The following is a 27,417-nucleotide window of genomic DNA, read 5'->3' as shown; positions in this document are numbered from 1 at the left end:
AAAATAATGCCTTCACCACTTTCAACACTATTGGTAGGATTTTTAATCAGTAGGCCCATTAAGTTGTTTTTCATCCAAACTTTTTTTTAAACTAAAAGTGAACTGAAATTCTTCAGCTGCTGTGTTGAAATTTGAAAGCATGTCTATGGAGTCATAACATCTGTGAAACTGCCTTTTCATGCCCTTCTTGTACAAGCAGGAAAGCAGCACTTGCTTCCTCATGGGTGCCTGAAACTGGAAACTGCACAATTCCTTTTTTCAGCTCTTCCTCATCTCAATAAGATACAAGGTTATTCAAACTCTTATAATACTTTACAATCCTGAATTAGTGATTTATTTTCAGAAGGTAAGTGTCTGAAAATGGCCTTTCACAGCTGTTTGGCCTTATATTGAATGCACCCTCACGGGTGGTCCTTGCTATTTATACCTGTAATGAAAAACACTGGGAACACTCAGTAGGTCAGGTAGCATCAGTAAGGTAATAAAAATCAATTAGCTATTTACATTTCACTCTTCAGACACTACCTAACCTGCAGAATATTTCTTGCATTTTCTGCTTTACTTATGGATTTCCAGCATCTGTTGTATTTTCTTTGTAATGCTGTCAGTCCCTGCATTCCACTAATGCTTTGGATTTCAGTTGTATTTTCTACTAAATATTAACTTGTAAATTAAGAAGAGTGGGCTACTTAGCCTCTCCAATTTCCTCCACTATTCAGTAATATAGTATGAAGCTGATTGTAACAACTCTACAGTCTACTCATAGGTAACCTTTCACCATCTTATCTAGAAGTCATCTTAATATTTTCATGCAACTCTCCCCTTAAGGCACACATCTTGTATGCCTTTTAACGATATAAAAATATTCAGTTTCCTCTGCTCTTTTAGAAATCCAAAGACACATAACTTTCAGAGAGGTATTTTGCCTTTATCAACTTTAAATTATGAACTTCTTACTTCTGAACTATGCCCACATCAACACTGTTAAATCCCCTAGGGATCTTTAGTATCAATCAAGTTCCCTCTGGATTTTAAACTCTAAACTATTCAATCTTTTCTCATAACTCTCATAACATATATATTTTTTAAACCATCTCAATATCCTTCCTTAAGTAACACTACACAAATTGTCTCACTATTGCCTCCCGTACCTGAAACTCAGGCTCCTTATATCTCAACTTCCTTAGCAATGATAGTATTGTTAGCTTTTGAAATCAACTCCATTGGCATTGTAGCCTTTTGGGAATTCTATAGATATATCAATTCATCTGCAAGTTCCTGGTCACACAACACAGAAAATTGCTGATTTTATCTGCTGACTAGTTATTTTTTAATATTAGTTTTTAAGTTATTCTTTTAATGTTGCCAACATAAGAGGAATAAAATTCCCATTTTCAGAAATCAATCTGGAACAAATAGTGTTTGTACTTCTGGGAACAGAGAATACAAACAAGCCAAAAAGATAACTGTCATGGGCATTTAGCTGTCCATGGCAACCTGGTTATGTGTTCATGACATTTATTATTTACTTAGCTTCCAATTCTGAAAATGTCGAGTCACAATGCTTTGCTTAAAAGAAACACGTGAAACTTAACTTCTACTACAATAACCAAAGTTTATTTTTTCTTGTCAGCACTGACCTTTCAGAACAAACCTGCAATAATCTGTTAATTCAACTCATAACAGGAAAGAGTAGCACGATTTTAAATAATAACTTTTATTTAGTATTTATTACCTTTTCATGCATCTAATCAATTGCATTACTCAACACGACAAAAAGTGACTCTCTTGAAATCTAGGTTGTAAGGTGTTGGCAACACTGAAAAATTTGCACGGGATTTTTTTCCAATCTCATTTGTATTAAAACACAGTATGTAATGCATGCACACAATGCAGATGAGGAACAATTGAAAGACTTGTACGAGATGTATAATTTTAAATATAAGAGTGCTTTGCACTCCTTTAACAGTATATGAAAAGTTCACTGTTGTAGGGCAGAGTTCACTTCTTAAAACAGAATTATCAGCAGCAAACGGTCAAACATTATTGAGAAGAGGTTTCACTTGGCTTCTTGAGCTTTTTTAGCATTCTGTTTTTCTTTTGCCTGTATTGAGAAACAAACGCAACATTGAATCATGAAACAAGCAACATGCACCATTTTATTTTTCTTCTTCCCAATATTCAATGTCTTTCTGTAACTCAGAAGAAAAAGCATACAAAGACTGCAGGAGTCATCTCCTCTTCCAGTTACCCGCTCTTCAATATCTCACTACCTAAGACTGGAGATTTATAAATACACATAAAACTCACATAATGGTGATTCCACTGTGCTGCAAAAATTCCCTTAGAGCACCAAAATATAATAGTAAGTCAAGTTGAGCTATAGAGTTTTCACACATATTCAAATGCAACCTGCATTTAGGCTTGTGAAATTTCTTTTTAAAATTGCACCATAATGTATGCTTACAGTCATGTACATAAAAGATGTACAAACAGACCTACAGACCTAAACAGCTGTTACCTTGCCATAGTGGCTGAAAGATTATGTGCAATACTCAATGTCAAAACAAACTCTTTGATCTGATCATATGTTGAGTGATTGGTGTGGCTCACACTCCACCATGATATCCTAATTTTGCCACTTATTTTAGATGATCTAATCTGAAGAGTGCACTTTCATAACTAAAATGTAGTTTTCATTTTCCAAGTTGATGGGTTGATTGAATCACTAGCTATAAAATCTTTCAACTTCACTTCTAATTTGATTCTTGCCCACACCCCCACCCCAAACTAAGAATGTACAAGTGAGCAGTTACCAGACTTTCAACAGGCAGTCAAAAGTGAAACAGTATATGCAAGATGACTTGCTTTTCTATCAACTTCCTGAGAGAACAAAAGATTCTTAATGCTTTGCAATTCCACAAATAACTTTTGTGAGGTGTGAATCTAATTGCACAATATGTGATCCCTGGGTAGAGCTTCCTTTATATTTCTAATACAATACATAGGCATGTTCAGTCTTCAGTCTTTATTTAAACCAGACCAGTGGAACTGTGCGGCATTCTCTCCACAGCCAACAAAACTCAGCATATTTTCAGGTGAAATCAATGTAACTTGCCTTCTCCACTAGTGGTATTAACTGCTGGTGTTCTGCCAAAGTCTTTAACAGTTCCATGATGAAGGGCAAGTAGTTGTGTTTTCTTCTGACGTTTTCAATCTGCAAAAATAAATAAATAGACAATTTGCACCATTTTATTTATGAGATGCTGTAGTACTTATCAGGATGACTAGCCAAATTGGCTATAACTCGCAATCGTGAAATAGGGTGGAGCTTCAGTGAAATGTAGAAATATGCATATAAAGACCCAGGTAACAGACAGTTGAAATAGTGCAATTAAAGATTTTAATTTAGATTAATGAATGGGAGAAGCATAATAATCCAAAAACAAACTTCATATATGCACTTAGGAACTGAATGAAATTAGTAAATGTAGCATTGAGTACCAAACTAGATTCAATCAAAAAGCAAATAAGTGACAAAGTGTCCTCAAAGTGATTTAAAAACCAACATTTTACATTTCCTAAAGGCAACCTTCAAAAGATTGAGAAATAAATTGACAATTGTAAACTGGACTGACAATGAATGATAAAACGTCAAAAACAAAACATCTTTTAATGATTTTTTTCTGGTTTAATAATTGAAGTTTTATTTTAAACTATACCTCTTTCTAACTACAAGAGAATATTCATATCAGTATAGGCTAATAAATCAATAAGGAAAAAACAGATGAGATTAGACAGATGTTACAAATGAATGTTGATAGCTATCAGATAATTAGTTATTTGAAGAAAATTGGAACTTATTGAACAGGAGTCATTGAATTCATTCTTGGTTGAATTACTTCAAGCAATTTTTCACTAGCCTGTTTCTAGCTACTTCAATATGTGAGCAGGGGTTGGAAAGAAAGTAGCTGGTCATCATCTTGACTACCAAGGATGACAGTTAGTTTTCTAATGTCCATACACATTTTTGTTTCTGCCAAGGCCTAGGAAAAGTCTGGGATGACTGCAAAAAAACTTTCCTGGCCAGCCTCCATTCCATAAACAAGATTTCAGGGGGTCAGTGTGATTTATTATATACCCCTAGCCAAAGAACAATTTGATTATAAAACACTTTATAATATCCTTGGGAAAATCAAACAGCTATCATCACAAATACCAGAAATGCCCACCTTGGATCACCCAGAAACCAATGGATATGTAACAATTTGCCCAAAAGAAAAAACAGGCATGTTCTACTATTTTGGTTTAGTCACATTATAAGAGCTCCCATGCAGAAGGTATTGAGATGCATTATACAGTGAGTGGCCCACAGTTAAGCTGAACAGTAAACAGAATGAATTTCAATTGAAAGCAGGATTTGCAAAGATATCAAGTGGGCCAGGGAAGATAGCTCACTCTCATCTGGCATCTTCATGCAATAAGGCTCTTTCAAACAGCCATCATTCAACTTCCTTTTGTGTCCCACGCCACTGAAAGAAAACAGATGATTGATTCTTCATTCACTATCCCATAACCCTAGACCCTTAGTCTAGAGTTGCAAGATTATGGAGCAGTCATTTAAAGCCAAGTTGAGTAGAAACTTTTTCCCCACACAAAGTGTGGTGAATTATGGAATTCTATATCTTGGAGGGTTATGGAAGCTGGATCTTTGGAAGTATTTAGAGGAGACATACATTTTTGGAAAAATTAGGGAACCAAGGTCTATGGTACCAAGGCAGATCGGTAATGTTCATATTGAAATGGCAGAGCAAACATGAGTGGTCAAGTGGCCTTAATACTGCTTTTTGTTATACTGTATATTCAAAAACTTTGGAAGTTGAATCCTGAAACAAATTCAAAGGCTGAAAATTATTTTTAAATCAGCAATAGCATCAATGGTTACAGGAAGAGTATAGGGAGGTACGTCTTGAGGAAAAATGTATCAGTCACAATTTTACTGAATGTTGGTGCAAGCTCAAGAGGCTGAGTACCCCTGTCTCTTATGAAAACAATTGATATATTATTTTAAAACGCAAACACCAGGAGTTCTGCAGATGCTGGAAATTCAAGCAACACACATCAAAGTTGCTGGTGAACGCAGCAGGCCAGGCAGCATCTGTAGGAAGAGGTGCAGTCGACGTTTCAGGCCGAGACCCTTCGTCAGGACTAACTGAAGGAAGAGCTAGAAAGAGATTAGAAAGTGGGAGGGGGAGGGGGAGATCCAAAATGATAGAAGACAGGAGGGGGAGGGATGGAGCCAAGAGCTGGACGGGTGATTGGCAAAAGGGATATGAGAGGATCATGGGACAGGAGGCCCAGGGAGAAGGAAAAGGGGGGGGGGGGGGGGAACCCAGAGGATGGGCAAGGGATATAGTGAAAGGGACACAGAAACATAGAAAATAGGTGCAGGAGTAGGCCATTCGGCCCTTCGAGCCAAGAGGGAGGAAAAGGAGAGACAGAGAAAGAATGTGTGTATATAAATAAATAACGGATGGGGTACGAGGGGGAGGTGGGGCATTAGCGCAAGTTTGAGAAGTCAATGTTCATGCCATCAGGTTGGAGGCTACCCAGACGGAATACAAGGTATTGTTCCTCCAACCTGAGTGTGGCTTCATCTTTACGGCAGAGAAGGCCGTGGATAGACATACCAGAATGGGAACGGGATGTGGAATTAAAATGTGTGGCCACTGGGAGACAAAGAAAGAAGGATCTCCCAGTGGCCACACATTTTAATTCCACGTCCATTCCCATTCTGACATGTCTATCCACGGCCTCCTCTACTGTAAAGATGAAGCCACACTCAGGTTGGAGGGACACCACTTTATATTCCGTCTGGGTAGCCTCCAACCTGATGGCATGAACACTGACTTCTCAAACTTGCACTAATGCCCCACCTCCCCCTCGTCCCCCATCCGTTATTTATTTATATACACATATTCTTTCTCTCTCTCTCCTTTTTCTCCCTCTGTCCCTCTCACTATATCCCTTGCCCATCCTCTGGGTTTCTCCCTCTCCCCCCTTTCCTTCTCCCTGGGCCTCCTGTCCCATGATCCCCTCATATCCCTTTTGCCAATCAACTGTCCAGCTCTTGACTCCATCCCTCCCCCTCCTGTCTTCTCCTATCATTTTGGATCTCCCCCTCCCCCTCTCAAATCTCTTACTAGCTCTTCTTTCAGTTAGTCCTGACGAAGGGTCTTGGCCTGAAATGTCGACTGTACCTCTTCCTAGGGATGCTGCCTGGCCTGCTGCATTCACCAGCAACTTTGATGTGTGTTGCTTGATATATTATTTTGCTTTTTTTTTTGGCAGCTGAGCAGAAGTTCCAGTTATTTCAATAGCAGGATAGCTGGTATGTCACCTAAATGAGGGTCTTAGAACAAAAATATGAAAATGTCTCTTTTGAGGTAGAGACTGCCATTATTCAAATCCATAAAGCTTTCCAGTTTAAATGGAACTTTTGAGGGGTTACCAGGAAGATCGATGAAGGAAGGGCAGTGGATGCTGTCTACGTCGATTTCAGCAAGGCCTTTGTCAAAGTCCTACATGGGAGGATGGTCACGCAGGTTCAGTTATTTGGCATTCAGGATGAAGTAATAAATTGGAGTTGACATTGGTTTCACAGGAAAAAGCCAGAGCGTGATAGTAGATGGTTGCCTCTATGATTGGAGCCTATGACTAGTGGTGCACCACAGAGGTCAGTGCTGGGTCCGTTGTTGTCATCTATATCAACAATTGGATGATAATGTGGTAAACTGGGCCAGTTGCTTGGCTTCAAGATGGGGTAGTAAATAGGATTGGACATTGGCTTCACGGCAGAAGCCAGAGTGTGGTCGTGGATGGTTATCTCTCTGATTGAAGGCTTGTGATTAGTGCTGTGCCACAGGGATTGCTGCCGGGCCTGTTGCTGTTTGTCATCTTTATCATCGATTTGGATGATAATGTGTTGAACTAGATCAGCAAATTTGCAGGATACACTAAGAGTGGAGGCGTAGTGGACAGCGAGGAAGACTATCAAAGGTCACAGTAGGATGTGGACAAGTTGGAAAAATGAGCTGAAGAATGGCAGATAGAATTTAATTCGGACAAGAATGAGCAGTTGCACTTTGGGAGGTCAAACTGGGATAGGGCTTACACTAAGAACTTTAGGGCACTGAAGAGTGCATTAGAACAGAGACCTGGGAATACAGATCCTTAATTCCTTGAAACTGGCATCACAGATAGATGGGTCATAGAGAGCTTTTGGCACATTGGCCTCCTTAAATCAAAGTACTGAGTACAGAATTTGGGATGTTATGTTAAAGTTGTATAAAACGGCGGTAAGGCCAACCTTTGGAGTATTGTGTGCAGTTCTAATCACCTACCTACAGGAAAGATATCAATAAGATTGAAAGAGTACAGAGAAAAGTTTTCAAGGATGTCACTGGGAATGGAGGACCTGAGTAACAGGGAAAGATTTTCCCTGGAGCCTAGTATGAATTAAGTACGATTGTCCTCTTTTTTTTTGTTCCCCACACACCCATCTCACTGAGAGTTCCTTGCTTACATAAATCTTTAAAGTTTATAGCAGGCTATAACTATTCAAATTTTGATCAGCTTTACTGCATTAGACAAGTTATTAGCTATATCTTCTTTTTGTTTTCAATAGACGCACCTTGTACCGTTTCAATTTCTGATTTTCTTCTTCAATCAGCATCTGATATTTGGCTAATTCTGACTGAATAGAGCTTATGACACTGCTACTCTGATCTGTATCCATGGGTTCTTCCTGCACAAAAATAAACAGAATGAATAACAGTTCCAAATGTATAACCATTTTTAAATCTTATCATTTCTTCTACATATCATTCACTCAGTATTCAGACAAGGAGTACATTTTTAGATTAAGGAGGAAGTAGTGCTTCATCTTCTGAAAAGCATTAAGGAGGATAAGTCCCCAGAGCCAGATGACACATATCCCAGAAAGAAGTGAGAAGTTTGCTGGGGCTTCGATAAAGATCCTTGTGTCCTCAGTAGTAATGGACAAGCTCCCAGAGATTTAGAGAGTTGCAACAATTGCTCTTTATTTATTTATTTAGTGATACAGCGCAGAGTTGCCCTTCGTGCCATGCTGCCCCAGCCACTCCCAACAAACCCGAACCTAATCACGGGACAATTTACAATGACCAATTAACCTACCTGATATATCTTTGGACTGTGGGAGAAAACCAGAGCTCCCGGGGAAAGACCATGCATTCCCTGTGGCAAAAGTATAGACTCCTTACAGAAGACACCAGAACTGAACTAAAAATGCCCTGAACTGTAACCGCATTATACTAACTGCTACACCCAAGAAGTAGGGATAATTCAAATGATAATACATCACTGAGTCCACATCAGTGATAGGTAAACAACTGGAGATGACATTGAGGGATAGGATTTAATGCACATCTGGAAAGACGTGACCTGCTTACAGACAGTCAGCACAGCTTTGTGCAGGACAGGACATGTCTTACAAACTTGACTGAGTTTTTTTTTTGGAGGAGCTGACAAAGGAGCCTAATGAGAGGTAGGCACTGCACTTTATTTATAGAGAGTTAGAAGGGCATTTGACAAGACACTTCATGTTAGATTCATTCAACAGAATAAGATGTATGGGAACAACAGGAATTCTGCAGATGCTGGAAATTCAAGCAACACACAACAAAGTTGCTGGTGAACGCGGCAGGCCAGGCAGCATCTCTAGGAAGAGGTACAGTCGACGTTTCAGGCCGAGACCCTTCGTCAGGACGGTTGGGGAAGAGCAGCGACATGAAGGGAAAATTGCCTTGTTTTAAATGCAGAGAGTGGCAGGTACCTGGAATAGGTTATCCCGGATAGTAGAGGAAACAGGCAGTTTGACAGAGTTTATGAGGCTTTTAGAAAGACACATGAATATGAAGGGAATGGATGTTTGGCTGATACACAGGAGGACGACGACATTTATTTTAAATGGGCATTCAGATTGGCACAATATTGTGCACTGAATGGTTTGCCCAGTGCTGCCATGTCTTACGTTAATGTTCTAAAAATTAAACAGCTGTAAATCCTGGAATCTGTGGAAGTGCATTACAATGAAATTTAATGTAAATTTAAATAATCTTAAAATTCAATCTACGTTGAGAAAAAAATCTACCTAGCTGTAAATTTTAAATTACTCAGATTATTAAAAAATTAAATTAAACTTCAAGCACAAAAATGATTTTGAATCATTAGGTCATATGGGACTTGGCAGGAATTTCTAGAAATTTTGAAGATTTTAAGATTTATTTGATTTTCTAAAGTGCAACTTACAAATATTCCTGAAGCACTGGCTTTAATATATTAAATACAAATGAATCTTCCCTGTAGGATCATTGCATTAACTAATGTATTGTGTTACAAGTTAGAGAATTCAGGATATATTATAATAGAATTTCAAGCCTTTTGAGATCCAAATCTAATTTGACAAAGTAAAAAGCACTGCAGGGTGTAATTGCTAAAGGAACTTTCTAAAAGCTAATTTTCACCTTAGCATCTCCATGTATTTCAGCCCTTCCTTTTTCCAAATATTGGAGTATTATAACCATCAACATTTATCTGAAGCTAGCTAACATGGTGGTTGCATTCACTTTCAGCACAAGACAGCTTTGATAACTGCACTTCCATTTTAATAATGATGAGTATGAATTTGCTTGAGAGAAAAAAAATGGAGGTGACTTTACCAAATGAGATAAAGGTAAAATTGTAAGTCAGTCAACAGCACAATTATAGTCCACTGGCTTCACAGAAACAGACCAGGTAAGTGTCATAATGTACGTATTCCTTTCATTGAAAGATGTGCCTTTTTATTGCTTTTAGTTCTCCACGCATCTCCCCACAGAAGACTAACTCCACTTCCAATTAGTAAAATAACCTTGTGTGTGAGAATGACCATGTGTGTAAATCATCAGAAGAGTCCCAATGTCCATGGAATTACACACCAGCAAAAGCCAATGTTAAATGTGGCAAAGGTCCAGAGTAAATTGCAGAATGTAATTGTTCAATGAACTTTACAACTAAGTTTCAATTTCACTTGGCTTCATTATTTGCTATAACAGAAAGGATAGCCTCTGGTGATAAACAAAATTCTTCAAAGCAGTCATGATATAGCAAATCCTATTCAAAAGGACAAAGAACTATACAATATACATAATAACAGCAGCAAGTTGTTTACATTGTTCATCCAGGAAAAAAACAGGTGGTGCATTAATATGTAAGATAACACTTTGTCCTTCAAAGTTTGGTGCATTAATAAAGAGGGGATAATATGGGTTCAATGCCCATCTTAATGAGGAACAATTATCATTAGAACTTCAGAAACAGGAAAAGACAACTATCACTAGCCAATGCAGGTTGAAACTACGGAGTAATCTCTGATTCACAAATGATTTTGTGTACAACTTTCCCTGATTACCAAGGGGATTGGATGCCCAAACAGTTCTGTGCTGCATGGAGATTTGTATTGTGGAACGTATAGTAATCCCTTAACTTTCATAGGGGATACATTCCAGAAATGGCTGCAAATCAAAACAATCCCAAATATGAAATCTAAAAGAAACACAATTTTTAGGTGCTTTATTGATGGCCACTAAGCTACCAGATGGTGAGAAAAACAAGTCAGACAATATGTTGTCTATAAAAGATACAATAAGTCAAAATGGTACTCCTTTCAACCATCTGAAATATACAAGCCATTCATTGAATTACCATTATTGCTCGATGAAAGAGAGCAGGTGCTCAAAAAATACCTTTATTTCTTTCATTAAACTTGGAGAGTTTAGAAATTAAATATTTATTGAAAATACAGGAATGATTAATACATACTACTTACATAAAGCCAACGTGCTTTTTTGGTGAACTTAATTCAAAATATACCCGAGAGACCATTAGATTCACTGTAGGATTGGTTAGCTTTCCCATTTTATTTCCTGCAGGGTAGTTTTCAAAGCTCAAGTAATTAAATCAGATGAAAATATGAAGGAACTAGAAATAAAACGGCAACAAACACATTCACGGTTTTATACCAGTAAATAACTCTCACCTCTGACAGCTGTCTTTGTAGATCTGTAATCTTTCTTTCATATATCATCTTCCTATCTGACACAATTGCCATAAGATTAAACCGTATCTCTCCCTCACTGTACCTAGATAAAAAAAGATGGCAGATTGAGATCAAGGCATCTAAAATCAAAGTTTAAGTTTAGTCTGATGAAACAAAACGGAACACTGAATGCCCTTCTCCAACCTAGCAATAAAAATTTGCAGCACCCTTCATGCCCATTACAAAGAGATTCAAAATTAGTATCACACTTCTGAACTGTACTAACTATTACTTTCTAAATTAAGACCATAGGACATAGGAGCAGAATTAAGTTATTCAGCCCAAAGAGTCTGCTCTGCCATTCCATCATTGCTAATTTATTTTCCCTCACAACCCTATTCTTCTGCCTTCTCCCCATAACCTTTGACATCCTGACTAATCAAGAACCTATCAACCTCTGCTTTAAATATACCAAATGACTTGGCCTCCACAGGCACCTCTGGCAATCAATTCCACAGATTCACCACCCTCTGGCTAAAGAAATTCCTCCTCATATCTGTTCCTTGCATTCTGAGGTTATGCGCCCGGTCCTAGACTCTTCCACTACTGGAAACATTCTCTCCACATCCACTTTGTCTGGGCCTAACAATGAGATACCTCCCTCATTCTTCTAAACTCCAGAGAATACATGCCCAGAGCCATCAAACACTCCTCATATGTTAACACTTTCATTCTCAAGATCATTCCCATGAACCTCCTCCAGACCCTCTGCAATGCAAACACATCCTTCCTTAGATAAGGGTCCCAAAACTGTTCGCAATTCTCCAACTGTGGTCTAACCAATGCCTTATAAAGCCTGAGCATTATATCCTTACTTTGATATTCTAGTCTTCTCAAAGTGATTGCTAGCATTGCAGTTACCTTCCTTACTGCCAACCCAACCTTCAGACAATCTTTTGGGAATCCTGCACGAGGACTCAAGTCCTTTTGCACCTCTGATTTCTAAATTCACTCAACATTTATAAAATAGTCTATCCTTTAATCTTCGTCCCAGAGTGCATGCCCATACATTTCCCTACGCTGTATTCCATCTGCCCATTCTCCTAACCTGTCCAAGTCCTTCCACAGACTGCTTCCTCAGCACTACTTGCTCCTCCACCTACCTTTGTGTTGTCCGCAAAGCTATCAATTCATTCGTCAAGAACACTGACATATACCGTGAAAAGAAGTGGTCACAACAACCACCCCTGCAGAATACCACTAGTCACTCGCATCAAACTAGAAAAGGCCCCCTTTATTCCCATTCTTTGCCTCCTGACAATCTTTTATCCATGTTAGTATCTTTCCTGCAATGGCATGGGCTCTTATCTTGTTTTAGAGCCTGATGTGCAGCACCTTTGTCAAAGGCCTTCTGAAAATCCAAGTGACTCTCCTTTGTAAATCCTGTCTGTTATTTCCTCAAAGAATTCCAACAGATTTGTTGGACAAGATTCCCCCTAAAGGAAACCATGCTGACTTCGGCCTATTTTATTATATGCCCCAAAACCTCATCCTTAGTAATGGACTCTAAATACCTTGCCAACCACTGAAGTCAAGGCTAACTGGCCTATAATTTCCTTTCTTCTGCCTCCCTCATTTCTGAAAGAGTGGAGTGATATTTGCAATTTTCCAGTCCTCCAGAACCATTCCAGAATGTAGGGATTCTTGAAAGATCACTACTAAAGCCTCCACAATTTCTTCAGCCTACTCCTTCAGAACTCTGGGGTGTAGTCCATCTGGTCCAGGTGATTTATCTACCTTCAAAACTTCTGGCTTCACAAGTACCCCTCCTTAGTAACAGCAACTACAGCTACTTCTACCAGACACTTAAAAATTTCTGACATGCTGCTGGTGTCTTCCACAGTGAAGACTGACACAAAATACTTATTCAGTTTGTCTGCTGTTTCTTTGTTCCCCATTACTACCTCTCTAGCGTCAATTTTCCAGTGATCCAATATCCACTCTCACCTCTCTTTTGTTTTTTAATCTGAAAAAAAATAGCTAGCCTCTTTTATATTATTGGCTAACTTACCTTCATATTTCATTATTCCTCTCCTTATTTCTTTTTTAGGTGCCTTCAGTTGGATTTTAAAAGCATCTCAATCCTCTTGTTGTTGCTATACTGTATGCCTTCTCTTATGTTATTACATTATATTTGACTTCCCAAGACAGCTACAGTTGCCTCATCCTTTCTTTAGAACAGTGAGCAACATCGCCCCCTGGGGTGGCGGGAGTTTCTAAGAGGGCAATAAAGAGAAGGGGGCAAGGGAGTGGGTTTGTTCGGTAGCAAGTTGGTGCAGCTGAGAGACCAGAATTGAATTACTAATAAGCATTTAATCCTCAGTGCCCCATCATTGATTACAATGAATACTTAATCACCTCATCTCTTACTAACCCACTGTTCTCCTAGACTTTGCTCAAAGCACATTAGAGCTGTTGAAAAGCAATACGATACTTCTGTATTTGGCACATCATGAGATCTGAACAGAAGAAACAGTGTTATTTCCAGGCCCAGCCTGCTCTTTATTGCCATTCACTACTGTAGCACAGCCTTAGCTAATATGGAATTTGGAATCTGGAACTCCAAATCTTTACCTTAAGATGCCTAGTCAAACCTGGCTGTATTTAATCTGATCAAATATACACAAGAATCCCATAAACATTACATAAATCCCATCTCTATTTAAGGACACTTTTCAAATAAAATCCTGTATTTTTAGATGAAATTGATCAGACATTCCAATTACAACTCATCATCTATAAAAATACAATACTCACTTATTACAGCCCTAGTGAATCAAAGCCAGTATTATACACGGTTCTTAAGACTAGGAGGTTTAGTTGCTAATATTCAAGAATCAACTCAGTTTCGCAAAAATAAAAATGTAAAAAGTTACAGATATCTTTGTCTTCAATGGATTTCAAAAATCCCAACTCTAGAAAAAAAGTCACTCAACTATCTCATCCACTCTATGCAACGTTCATGCATTATGTCAACAAATGCACCCAAAACATCACTTGTACATCGTTTTAGAGATGCACTAAATTGCATGTTTTCAGAAAGCTTAAATGAAGCTGTACATATACAAACATTTCGCCAACCCCAGTTCTACTCCTTGAATGCTGCTCAACGTTGGAGAATGCTGAACACCCTTTATTCAAACAGATTACCTCATTATTATTACCAAAAGAACTGCAAAAAAAAAATAAAAAGCACAATGGGCTTGATTTTTCTCTAACTAAATTCCGTTTTGCCAACTGAGTCAATACACAATGAATGTTTAATACATACATAATTAGATGTTCTCACAACATTTTCCATCATACTCTGCATGTACCTACTCTATAAAAGTGAACATGGATGCCTTGAGCTAAATGGTCTCTTCCCATACCAAAATTTCAAGTTTACTGTTGCTATAGGCATCAACTAACATTCTGCTACAGCAGCAACATAATACATTACAAGATAAGGACAAACATAGGTTAACAAACTTCGAAGTAGCATACTTAACAAGCATTGGTGCAGAATAAAGAACAAGAAAATACATACTTCTGTATTCGCTTCTCTATGACTGGTCGGACTGCACTGACCCAGTCATCTTGATTACATGCACCTAGAAAAAGAAACCACAAATTGACACACACAAGTAAAGACATAATGATTATCAGTTATATTTGCCACAAGTATTGCTCACAGTAAGAAAACCATTCTGGTTACATTAATACTACAGCTCTAAAATGGTAGACATAAATCGCCCGTTTTTCTTTCTCTGTGAATATTACCCAAATCGATATCCGGCGTTTCCCTTTCATAATGTGAATACTGTCTACTTGACTTCTTTAAACAATTTTACATACACAAGGGAAGCCTTCCAACCTTGGCTCTCATTCACTTACATTAAGGTTCATATAATGTATATTTGTTCCTTATTCAATGAAATCTCATTATTTGAAGATAAAATGCTACAATTGTACTCTTTTGGTATGGAAGCATATCTTTTGAACTCTCAAGCATTGCTATTTAGCTTTTGACAATAAATCACTGCATCCCACATATTAAACGACAATAAAGCAAAATGTTATTAATTTAATCCCTGAATGGAAATCAAGCTTTCTTATTTTCACACATTAACACTGGATTTCCTTATAGCTAAACTAAATACCTGAGTCAAAATCTGAAACATCTTGAATTTGTTTCCAAAATTGTAAGCTCAAATGATTATGATACTTTTCCAGTTGCTTATAAATCAAGTAAAACAATATAAGAAATCTGAAGCATTAGTGCAATATCACTAATGGGGAAAATATCGCAAAATGTTCAGATGTTACTTTTACCAGTACAAAAATATCCTTGTTAGAACATAGAACAATACAGCATAGACCAGGCCATTCAGCCCAGAATGTTTTGACCTGCTTCAAGATCAATCTCACCCTTCCCTCCCCCATAGCTCCCCATTCTTCTTTCATCTGCTTGCCTATGTAAGAATCTTATACACCTCTATCAAGTCACCTCACATCCTCCTTCGCTCCAAAGAGTAAAGCTCCAGCTTGCTCAATCTTTCCTCACAAGATATTCCAGAATCCAGGTAACCATTTCTACACCCTCTCTAAAGCTTCCACATCCTTCCTATGAAGCAAACAGAACTGAACACAATGTTCCAAGTGTGATCTAACCAGAGTTTTATAGACCTGCAGCAATACTTCATGGCTCCTGAACTCAATCACCTGACTAATGAAGGCCAACATACCATACACCTTCTTAACTACCCTATCAACTTGCTTGGGAACTTTGAGGGATCTATGGACTTGGACCCCAAGATCTCTCTGTTCCTTCAGACTAAGAATTCTGCCATTAACCTTGTACTCTGCCTTTGTTCACCCTTCTAAAGTGAATCACTTCATACTTTTCTGGATTGAACTCAATTGCCACTTCTCCACCCAGCTCTGCATTCTGTCAATTTGCCTTGTAACCTAGGACAACCTTCTGCATCATCTACACTATCACCAACTTTCATGTCATCTGCAAATTTACTAACACATCCTTCCACTTCCTCATCCAAGTCATTTATAATCCCTGCAAAACACCACAAGTCACCAACCTCCAGGTAGAATTCATTCAGTCTGCTACCACACTTTGCCCGCTGTGGGCCAGCCAACTTAGATTCCATGCAGCCAAGTTCCCGTAGATTCCATCCCTCCTGACTTCATTAACAAGCCTACCATGTGGACCTTGCTGAACGCCTTACTAAATCCATATGCACCACATCCACCCTCTACCTTCATTATTTTATATTGCCATTTGCACAAAAAAAACTTTGTCAGGCCTACGAGCCAAGACCTGCCCCTCACAAAGCCATGCTGACCATCCCTCAGACCATGTTGCTCCAAGTGCTCATAAAACCTGCCTCTAAGTGTCCTCTCCAATAAGACCGTAAGACATAGGAGCAGTATTATACCATTCAGCCCATCAAGTATGCTCTGCCACTCCATCATAGCTGATTTATTATTCCTCTCAACACCATTCTCCTGCCTCCTCCTCATAACCTTTGATGCCCTGACTATTCGCGAATCCATGAACTTCTGCTTTAAATACACCCAATGACTTAGCCTCCACAGCCACTTGCGGCAATGAATTCCACAGACTCACCACCCTTTGGCAACAGAAATTCCTCATCTCTATTCTAAATGAACATTCCTATAGTCTGAAGCTATGTCCTCTGGTCCTCGTCTCGCCCACTACAGGAAACATCTTCTGTACATCCACTCTATCCAGACCTTTCAATGTTCAAAAGGCTTCAATGCAATCCCCCCTCATTCTTCTAAATTACACGAGTACAAAGCCCAGAGCTATCAATCATTCCTCGTACATTAACCTTCCATTCCCAGAATCATTCTCGTGAACCACCTCTGGAATGCCAGCACATCTTTTCTTAGATAAGGGGCCTAAAACTGCTCACAATACTCCAAGTGCAGTCTAACCAATGCCTTATAAAGCCTCAGCATTACATCCTTGCTCTTATATTCTAGTCCTCACAAAACTAATGCTAACATGCATCATCTTTCCTAACCACCAACTCAACCTGCATGTTCACCTTTATGGAATCCTGCAGAAGGATTCCAAAGTACCTTTGCATCTCTGATTTTTGAATTTTCTCCCCATCTAGAAAATTGTCTACACCTTTATTCCTTCTACCAAAGTGCATGACTATACACTTCCCTACACTATCTTTCATCTTTCACTTTTTTGGCCATTCTCCAAATCTGTCTTGGTCCTTCTGCAGATTCCCTGCTTCCTCAACAATACTTGCCCCTCCACCTATCATTGTATAGTCCACAAGCTTGGCCACAAAACCACCAATTCCATCATTCAAATTATTCACATATAACGTGAAAAGAAGCAGTCCCAACACTGACCCCTGTGGAACGTCACTAGTCATCTGGAGCAAACCAGAGAAGGCTGCTTTTATTCCTACTCCCTTTAGTGACAACTGACTGCACTTCTAGAGATGTAGGCAATATGGAAACAAAATATATCTTTTTTTTGGCAAATTAGTTGCAGGGCACCTCAAATTCTAGTTTCTACTACATGCCATTCTAATGTTTTTTAAGCCAATGTTTTCCTGAGATTAGATCAATTTTCTAAATCAAACGAAAATCTAACAGCCTTCTTATAACTTTACAAATAATCCTGAACAACACAGGGAAATGTTAGTAAATTTATTAGGTGTGGAGACAGATTATATACATGCAGAATTTTAATTTTCCCTACCTTTTATATCAACGTCTAACTAAGCAATGCCACAGTCTCTGAACTTCGAAGTTACATGTTAAGAACAGAATTAAAATCAACTGTGAGCCCTTCTGAGTGATATTTACTGCCCCTTCCAAAATCAAATCATGCTGAAAATACATTGTCAAGAGATGGCATCTTTAAGTTGAGCCTTGAAACTGAGGCCTATGCCTTCCTAGAGAAGCAAAAAAAAATCTCTCAGGTCAGATGAGCTACATATGTTTGGACCAATGACCAACCATCAATCAATACTACTAAAAAAAGATTATGCGGTTACTTATCCCATTATCTAGAGAATATAATTCAAACATTATTTACTGTGAAACTTATATAGGGAAAAGGACAACCAAAATCTATCTCCTTTCCAACGCTAAACCAATATATGAAGAATGGCTACTGGATACCATGGGGCTGTTCTGAAATGATATTCCAACAACCAACATTATTTTCAGCAGGGAAGAAATAGTTGGGAGAACTAAATAAAATAAAATATATTTATTTAATTGGAAAGCTAAATTTCTAGCTACATCTTATATCATGCACAAAAGATTAAAAATGACATAATTTTAAGTGCTATTCATAGCCCAAAAAGAACACATTATCAGAAACATCCATTACAATTTGACTTTATGACAATACATGACAAGTAGCTCCAAACACGAGAACCATCATTACCCAAGTCGATTGGTCCTTCCCTCAATCCATCCAGTTCATATAATCTTCCATGGACGGGAAAGTAACTGACAAAATGGAATGCATCTTCCTCCTTTCCTGCAGTCTTGGCATCAAATTCAAACATCTGCTGCCTGGGAAGAAAAGTGCCAGAATAGGTTCAGAAGAACTTTGGACAAAGCTGGTGAGAAAACAGGTGATGTAGAGATTTCATACCTGGCAAAGCCATTGTGAACCTGCCGAATGACTTCAGAGTTGCTCAGAGCCAAACCTTTCATCTGTTATAAAGATTAAAATCAATCAATCCAACGACTGCTTTATTTGTACATCACCATGTTAAATCAAGGATTCATGTAAATGTTCACCACTCCCCAGTCCCACCCACGTGTTTGCCTGAAATATTCTGAATTACAAATAAAAACAAAATGATGATTGGTATTCTAAAAGAATAATCTGCAAAAAAAAAGCAAGATGAATAAAAAGAAAGAAAACAAATGTGATCATTTTCTGAATTTTTATATATGTATTTCACACTTAATTCAGTGGGGACACTCTCTCTCTCTAGCTCCATCATCATCATCATCATCAGGTGCCGTGCCCAGTTTGAGCTTTGACTGCCATGGCCCACACACTCCTGTTTCGGGTCAAGTGGATCAATTCATTGGAATATTCATTTCCAGTTCTCTGGCTGCTGTCTCCATCATCATTTGTCTTTGTCTTCCTCTTGCTTTCTTCCTTTCAATCTTTCCCATAATTACTGTGCATTCTAACTCCTCTTTCCTAATCACATGTCCAATGAATTTACGTTGCCTTTTCATTGTCTCACACATTATTTCTCTTTTTGTGTTTGCTCTGTTCATGACATCCTCGTTAGATATTCGTTTCATCCATGATATTCCTTGCATCCTCCTCAAAAACAACATCTCTGCAGCTTCAATTCGTTTCCTCCTGCTACTAGATATTGTCCCAACACTCTGAGGCATATAACGTAACAGGATAAACGTAACATTTCAGTGCTCTGAGGCCGGTCTCTAGCTCCAGGTACCCTAAAAAACCCCCATCTAAATAAGACAATGTTGCCTGCATGCTCAGGTTTGCACCAAATAAAGTGAAAGTGACTGACCAACTTACTGATTAACTCCCTCCCAACATCACAACCAAAATAAAGTGAAGTGACTGACCAACTTACTGATCAACTCCCTCCCAACATCCCAACCAAAATAACTTTAACAACGAACCTAAAATTCTATGGTTCCATAATAGGTTACATGACTTCCTTTTCACTTTCATCCTTAATTTCAAGAACACCAACGTCCCTACTTCTTCAGAAGACGAAAGAAATTTCACAAATCCCCGTTAACCCTTACCAATTTTTATTGATGCACTATAGAAAGCATTCTGTCTGGATTAGTAACAGCTTCACATGGCAACTGCTCTGCACGAAACCACACAAAAAAAAAGCAGAGTTATGGACACAGCTCAGTACATTACGAGAAGAAGCCGCTCTTTTAAGGATTCTATACTTCTTGTCACCTCAGTGAAACAGCCAACATAATCAAATATCCAATCCATCTCAAACATTCTCTCTTCTCCCCTCTCCCATCAGGCTGAAGGTACGGAAGCCTGCAAACATCAGGGAGGATTGTTTTTAATCCCACTGTTAACTGTCTCTGACGATAATGTAAACTCTTGACTTCACAATCTACTTGCTATGATCTTGTATTGTTTACCTGCACTGCACTTCTTCAGTAGCTTTTACTCCTTATACTGCATTGTTGTTGTTTTTTGTTATTCTACCTCAGTGCAATTTGTAATGATTTGATTTGAATGAACAGTAAGCATGACAAGCCTTTCACTACACCTGGCAAAAATAAACCTATACCAATGTTCCTTTTTGTTTCTTCATTTGTATTTCCAAACACAGTCAAACTCCAATAATGAAGCACTCTCGGGACATCGGGCAGATTGGCAGACTTCCCAGACTCTTAGACAGCACCATTAACACATCAACTGAATTTTAAGTAACACACACAAAATGCTGTAGGACCTCAGCAGGTCAGCAGCATCTATGAAAATGAATAAACAGGGGGGACTTCCGGGTCATCAAGGGAATGGCGGCGTAAGGAAAAGGTCTCTCGACGAAAAAGAAGGTAAACTGCCCCAAAATCGAATTTAGACAAATACTTAATATTGCATAACTATATTAATAAAAGGGGCAAGGATGATGTCTAAGAACAAGATTAAAAAGTCCGCTCCGAAGGCTGATAAACATAAAGAGACGCAGCAAGGCGACGGGCCTAGCTCCCCCACGGCAAGCCAGGACGGAGATAATGAGGGGGAATCGGTGACTCTGTCTTTGATTCTCGGAGAGATTTGCGAGTTCCGACAAGATAACAGCAAACAGCTGGAAGATATTAAAGGAGAAATAGTAAAAACTAACTCGCGGATAGATGAAGCCGAAGCGAGGATTGTTGGAATTGAAGAGAAGCTACAAAACGCCGAGGAAGTGATAGCAGAAATGCTGAAGCTGCAAGACCAGCTCCAGTGGAAACTAATAGATCAAGAAGGCCGCTCAAGAAGGGAAAATGTGAGGATTTACAGAGTTCCCGAAGGAACCGAAGGTAAACCCGGATTGATGAGTCCCTTCATGGAGAAGCTGCTTAGCGAGAACCTTGATATACCGGCCACAAAAGACCTACGGATAGAAAGGGCTCACCGCGCATTGGCACCACAGCCCCCGGCAGGTGCCCAGCCCAGATCGATTCTGGTCAGATTTCTCAGTTATAGAACGAAGGTGCTTAAAAGGGCATGGCAAAATAAAGGTTTCATGTGGAACAACTGTAAAATCAGTTTAGACCACGACTACGCACCGGGGATTCTTGCCAGACGGAAGGAATATGCGGAAACACGGAGAGTCCTGAAGGAAAACAACATCAGATTCCAGACCCTGTATCCAGCTCGGCTGAGAGTCTTTTACGACGAAGGGACAAAAACTTACGTTACGGTGGAGGAGGCAAGGTTGGACCTGGCGGACCGGGGACTACCTATTAAAGTTATCACCCAACCGGAGTCGCTACTGGAGAGGATTCGGCAGAAGTCGTGGCAGTTAGTGGGGCGAGGACGCTCCACTCGAACCAGAGTGTCAAACTACAAGGAAAAGCTGCAAATATTCAGACGCGAATGTACAGAGAATACAGATTAATTAAGAGAAATGACTGAAAAGAGTAAATCGGACTTAAAGGTAAAATGAAAACTGGTAACTGAAAATAAACTAGGCGGAATAACTTGAATGATAGCAATTTGGTCGAGACATAAATAGGAGAAAATTCTCTATGATTATTCAAACTGCTGAGGGCCCTCTAACACAGGGTGAAGATAGAGGTTATCCCTCTGAACTGAGGCGGGTCGGTGCTCAGGCCTCACTGTGGGAAGTCGGGAAAAATTTTCAAATGTTACACGTTCAAACATGTCTAGGGTGTGGTTATATGTCTTGGTTTACTGCTGAGAAGGGATTGCTTACTGTTTGGTTAGAAAAGGAGAGTTTTTTTTCTACTAGAGAAAAATGCAAACTGAATTGGTAAAAATAATTTCCTATAATGTTAGTGGGGTTTTGAATTCAATTAAAAGAAATAAGATTATGTCTAAATTGAAAAAAGAGAGGGCACAAATAGCTTTCCTCCAGGAAACACATATGAGCCAATCTGAACATGGAAAATTAAAAAGAATGGGCTTTAAGCATGTATTTTATTCATCATATAAATTGAGTCACAAAAGAGGGGTAGCTACTTTAATATCAAGTACTCTTAATTATGAACATATTTCAGAGACTAAAGACAAAGAAGGACGGTTTGTAAAAATCACAGGAAGAATAGAAGGTACAGAAATAACATTGCTGAATGTTTATGCTCCTCCAGGATGTGAATGGTCATTTTATAGACACATTTTTGACCTAATGGTCAGTTCTCAAGGGGTAGTAATTTGTGGAGGGGATTTTAATATTAGATTAAATCCTGTATTAGATTCTTCAAGAATAGTTACTCAGAATAAACCTCTGACTCGGAAAATGAATTCATTGATGGAGGAGTTGGGAATTATAGATGTCTGGAAGGAATTACACCCTACTAGTAAAGATTATACACATTACTCTTTCCCCCATTCAGCCTATTCAAGGATAGACTATTTCTTTATCTTTAATACAGATAGACTCAGGATAAAAAACTGTAATATTGCAACAATTGATCTGTCGGATCATAGCCCAGTCTCTATGTCTCTAATCCTGGAAAGGAAAATGAGGAAAACACTATGGAGGCTAAACTCACATATACTCAATAACCCGAAAGTAATGGAGAGATTAAGGGGAGAAATCAAAGAATATCTAGACCTTAATGACACAGGAGAAACATCACCAGTGATCTTATGGGATACGTTGAAAGCTGTACTGAGAGGGAAAATTATTTCCATTACCATTCACATGAAAAAAATCAATGCACAAAAATTAGCAGACCTTCAAGGAAAATTAAAACAACTTCAAGTTGTAGATAGCAACAAAAGTAATTCAAATCGAAAACAGGAAATTAGGAAATTGCAAAGTGAAATTGACGATATTTATACGTTGGAAGCGCAAAGAAATTTTCTTTACCTGAGACAAAAGAATTATGAAGTAGGAGGTAAATCAGCTAGATTATTAGCATATAAATTACGAAAACAACAAGCAGACAATACAATTCATAAAATAAAGAATCCAAAGACAAAGCTTGTGGAGAGTACAATAGGGAAAATTCAAGAGAGTTTTGAAACATATTATCGAGAGCTGTACTCCCAACCCCGGGCCCCCAATAAGCCCTATATAGACAGTGTATTGAATTTTTTAGATCTACCTAAACTTACAGATTTACAAAATGAAAGTTTATTAGAACCAGTAACTGTCAAAGAACTGAACGTGACCATCTCTAGGTTAAAGGCTGGAAAGTCCCCGGGTTCTGATGGGTTTACCTCAGAGTGGTACACGTCCCTGAAGACACAGTTAGCCCCATTACTACTTAACACCTTTAATTGGATCTTGCAGAGAGGAGAAACTCCACCTTCCTGGAGAGAAGCGATTATTTCAGTTATCCCTAAAGAGGGTAAAGATAAACTAGAATGTGGCAATTATCAGCCAATTAGTGTTCTTAATTTAGATTACAAACTATTTACATCTATATTAGCACGCAGATTGGAAAAGCTTTTACCTGGCCTAATCCACTTAGACCAGACTGGATTTATTCAACAAAGACAAACACAGGACAACATAAGGAGAACTCTGCACATATTAGAACAGGTTAATAAGAACGAGACAGAGACAATGGTAGTAGGATTGGACGCTGAGAAAGCTTTTGATTCGGTTAGTTGGGCATTCCTATACAGAGTGTTAGGAAGATTCGGCTTTCAAGAAAAGTTTATTAAAGTAATTCAGACTCTATATGACAGCCCTACAGGCCGAATTAAGATAAATGGGGACCTCTCTGACTCCTTCATCTTAGAGAGAGGCAGTAGACAGGGATGTCCAATTTCTCCTCTCCTTTTTGCGCTATATATTGAACCGCTTGCCCAACTAATAAGACAGAACGAAATTGTAAAAGGTATCAAGGTGGCAGGGATTGAACAGAAAGTGGCGTTATTCGCAGATGATGTTTTGGTCTATCTGAGTGAACCAGAAAAATCATTTATAGGATTGTTTACACTGTTGGATGACTTTGGGAAAATATCAGGTTACAAAATAAATGTAAAGAAAACGCAAGTTATGTCCCTAAATTATACACCATCCAAAAAATTACAGGATACATACAATCTTAAGTGGGAAGCTAAATCATTAAAATATTTAGGAATAACCCTGCCGAAGGATCTTTCAACACTGTCACAGGTAAATTATGGGCCATTAATCTCAGAGATAAAAGCAGATATGCCTAGATGGAATCTTATCCCCTTTTTAAGTTTAAATTCAAGGATAAATACTATAAAAATGAATATTCTTCCTCGGTTATTGTATCTTTTCCGTACTTTACCGGTGGAGGTGGATGATAATCAATTCAGGGAATGGGACAAATGGATTTCCCGCTTCATTTAGCAAGGAAAGAAACCTAGAATTCGATATAACACCTTACAGTTAGGGAAGGAAGGAAGGAGGTATGGTTCTTCCTTGCCTGAGAAATTATTTTTATGCCTCACAGATAACCCCTCTGTTATATTGGTGTAATAGGGAAATAAGGCTAGATGGAAGGAAATAGAATTTGGATTATTTGACAGTTTTCCTCTACAGGCCTCAACAGCTGACAAAGGATTGATGGCCCAGTTGGAAAAATTTAAAAACAGTTGGATAAATCTTACATTAAAAGTATGGCAGAAGGTGGTTAATTCATGTGGAATTAATAACATGTTAAAACTCTTTAGATGGTGTGCATATGATACCGAATTCCTTCCCAACAGAGGAGATAAAAGATTTGAGCTATGGATAAAGAAAGGTCTTACAACCTACCTCTCATTATAGATAAAAGAGTATTACAAAGTTTCCAAATCCTGCAGGACAAACATGGCCTAGAACATAACGACTTTTTTAGGTACCTTCAAGTACGAAACTATGTTAACCAGAATTGTAGATATACAGACCTATCAACAGTAGAATTAGAATTTTTCAAGATTCTGAATTCGGCTTGCAGTTCAATACCTAGTTAATCAGTTTCTCGAGTATATAATGCACTCTCCCATGCTAAAAATGTAAATACACTGTATATTAAAGAGAAGTGGGAGAAAGAAGCGGGGTTGGTACTTTCAGAGGAGGCTTGGGGGAAAATCTGCAGCTTTCAATGGTCCTCGACTAATTCTTTGACTTGGAGAGAACATTGTTGGAAAAACATTATAAGATACTTCAAGACCCCATATCAGGAAAAATATAAAGATACAAACGTGACGTGTTGGAGAAGGTGCGGCTCCAAGGAGGCAAATCATTTTCATATTTTCTGGGATTGCCCTAAATTAAGTCTATATTGGGAAGGTTTTCATAGAACATTAGTTAAGGTACTTAGGTCCCAGATACCTCTGAACTTTGAGACGCTCTATTTGGGGCATGTATTGTTTCTTGAACAGAAGGAAGATATAAAGTTGCTGCAGGCCCTCTTAGCGACAAGTGAGAAATCAATCACTAGAAAGTGGCTAAACCCAATACCACCTACATTAGAAGATTGGCACGAAATTATCTTGGAAATATTTAAAACGGAAAAGTTGACTTACTCCCTGAGAATTCAAAAATAAAAATTTTATCAAATCTGGAATAAATGGATTGAATATAGAACCCCAATGCAAGCAGACTTTAGATGACTCTCCTACTGATTTATACTGCTCTTCTCATCAACACAGTAATATTGCTAATGTAAGCACCCCTAGTCTAAATGTCTTTTTTTTTGTTTTCTTTTGGAAAATAGAGAATTAACACAAGTAAAGGGAAAGATTTGGGAAAGGGATAAAAAATGAAAAAATTAAGTAAATAAGTACATAGGGATTGGATAATTATGTCTGCGGGCAGGAGCAAGCATGAACAAATTAGGATATAAACACCTACAATGGTTGTTACATAGGCTTATATACAACATTTTGGACCAGTGGAAATGGTCCAGAAGAGTTATATGGAAACTATTATTACCATTTTTCTTAACAACTAATACCATTACTTAGCCTAATAGATTAGAATTACCACAGTACATAATTATCTATTTAAGTGTCTAATTTCCTTTTATATCATCTCAATGTGTACTTAAGAATGTATAAATAATTATAGTTTTATACATATAAAAAAATGGAAAAGGTTATATGTGTGAAAAAAGTACATGATATTTGTGAATTCCTTATCCAAATAAAAATAAAATTTTAATAAAAAGGAAAAAAAAAGAAAGAAAATGAATAAACAGTCGACATTTCGGGCTGAGACCCTTCTTCAGGACTAAAACAGGGGAAAATGCCAGAATGAAAAGGTGGGGGAGAGGGGAAAGAGGATAGATAAAAGGTGATAGGTGAAGCCAGGTGGGTTGGAAAGATAAAGGGCTAGAGAAGAAGGAATCTGATAGGAGAAAGGGAAGGAGGAGGGGACCCAGGAAGAAGTGATAGGCAGATGAGAAGAGGTTACAGACCAGAGTGGGAACAGAAAAAGGGAGGGGGAGTTTTTCTTTATCAGAAGGAGACATCAATGTTCATGACATCAGTTTGGAGGCATTGAGTTGGCGGATTGATGTTTTTCTTTTATGGAAACTTGTACGGCGTATAGCTCCGGAGTTGTGCTCCCAATGGTTTTTTTTTCTCGTTTTTTTTTCCTGTTAGTTGGGTTTTTTTTAGTTAGTATGGGTTCTTTTTCCCAAAAAAATAGATCTAACATTTTATTTTTTCTTATTATTATTGATAAATTGTTTAGCTTTGTTAATCAGTTATTTGATCACTTAATTCTCATTGTACATATTGACATGTTGACTTGATTACTTTAATGTATTGTTTTGTTGATCTTCAATAATAATTGATAAAAAAGATTTTAAAATGTAATAAGTTTGGAGGCTAACCAGACATAATATAAGGTGTTGCTCTTCCACCAAGTGTGGCATCAATGTGGCACAAGAGGGGGCCATGGACCAACATGTAGGAACGGAAATCGGAATTAAAATGTTTGGCTGCCAGCAAGTTCCACTTTAGCGAGATCGAGTGGAGTAATTTACGATTTACGATGTGTCTCACCAATGTAGAGGAGGACGCATTGGGAGCACTGGGCACAATAGATGACCCC

General features: G+C 38.3%; 1 protein-coding gene across 1 annotated transcript in view; it reads right to left on the bottom strand.

Moving 5' to 3' along the window:
- Positions 1 to 1,696: 1,696 nt before the first annotated feature.
- uchl5 (ubiquitin carboxyl-terminal hydrolase L5) overlaps positions 1,697 to 27,417 on the bottom strand; it is a 36,316-nt gene continuing 10,595 nt past the window's right edge. Inside the window, exons 5-11 of the mRNA XM_072274197.1 lie at positions 18,837 to 18,898; positions 18,624 to 18,754; positions 14,709 to 14,772; positions 11,120 to 11,222; positions 7,694 to 7,807; positions 3,119 to 3,217; positions 1,697 to 2,104 (exon numbers count right to left, since the gene is read on the bottom strand). Of these exons, the coding sequence (XP_072130298.1) occupies positions 2,060 to 2,104; positions 3,119 to 3,217; positions 7,694 to 7,807; positions 11,120 to 11,222; positions 14,709 to 14,772; positions 18,624 to 18,754; positions 18,837 to 18,898 (618 nt within the window). The 3' untranslated portion in view covers positions 1,697 to 2,059. The remainder of the gene's footprint in view (positions 2,105 to 3,118; positions 3,218 to 7,693; positions 7,808 to 11,119; positions 11,223 to 14,708; positions 14,773 to 18,623; positions 18,755 to 18,836; positions 18,899 to 27,417) is intronic.

The sequence above is a fragment of the Mobula birostris genome, chromosome 12, assembly GCF_030028105.1.
Source record: "Mobula birostris isolate sMobBir1 chromosome 12, sMobBir1.hap1, whole genome shotgun sequence".
Classification (NCBI taxonomy): Eukaryota; Metazoa; Chordata; class Chondrichthyes; order Myliobatiformes; family Myliobatidae; genus Mobula; species Mobula birostris.
Note: the sequence above shows the minus strand (reverse complement) of the source record. Positions and strands in the feature narration are given on the sequence as shown.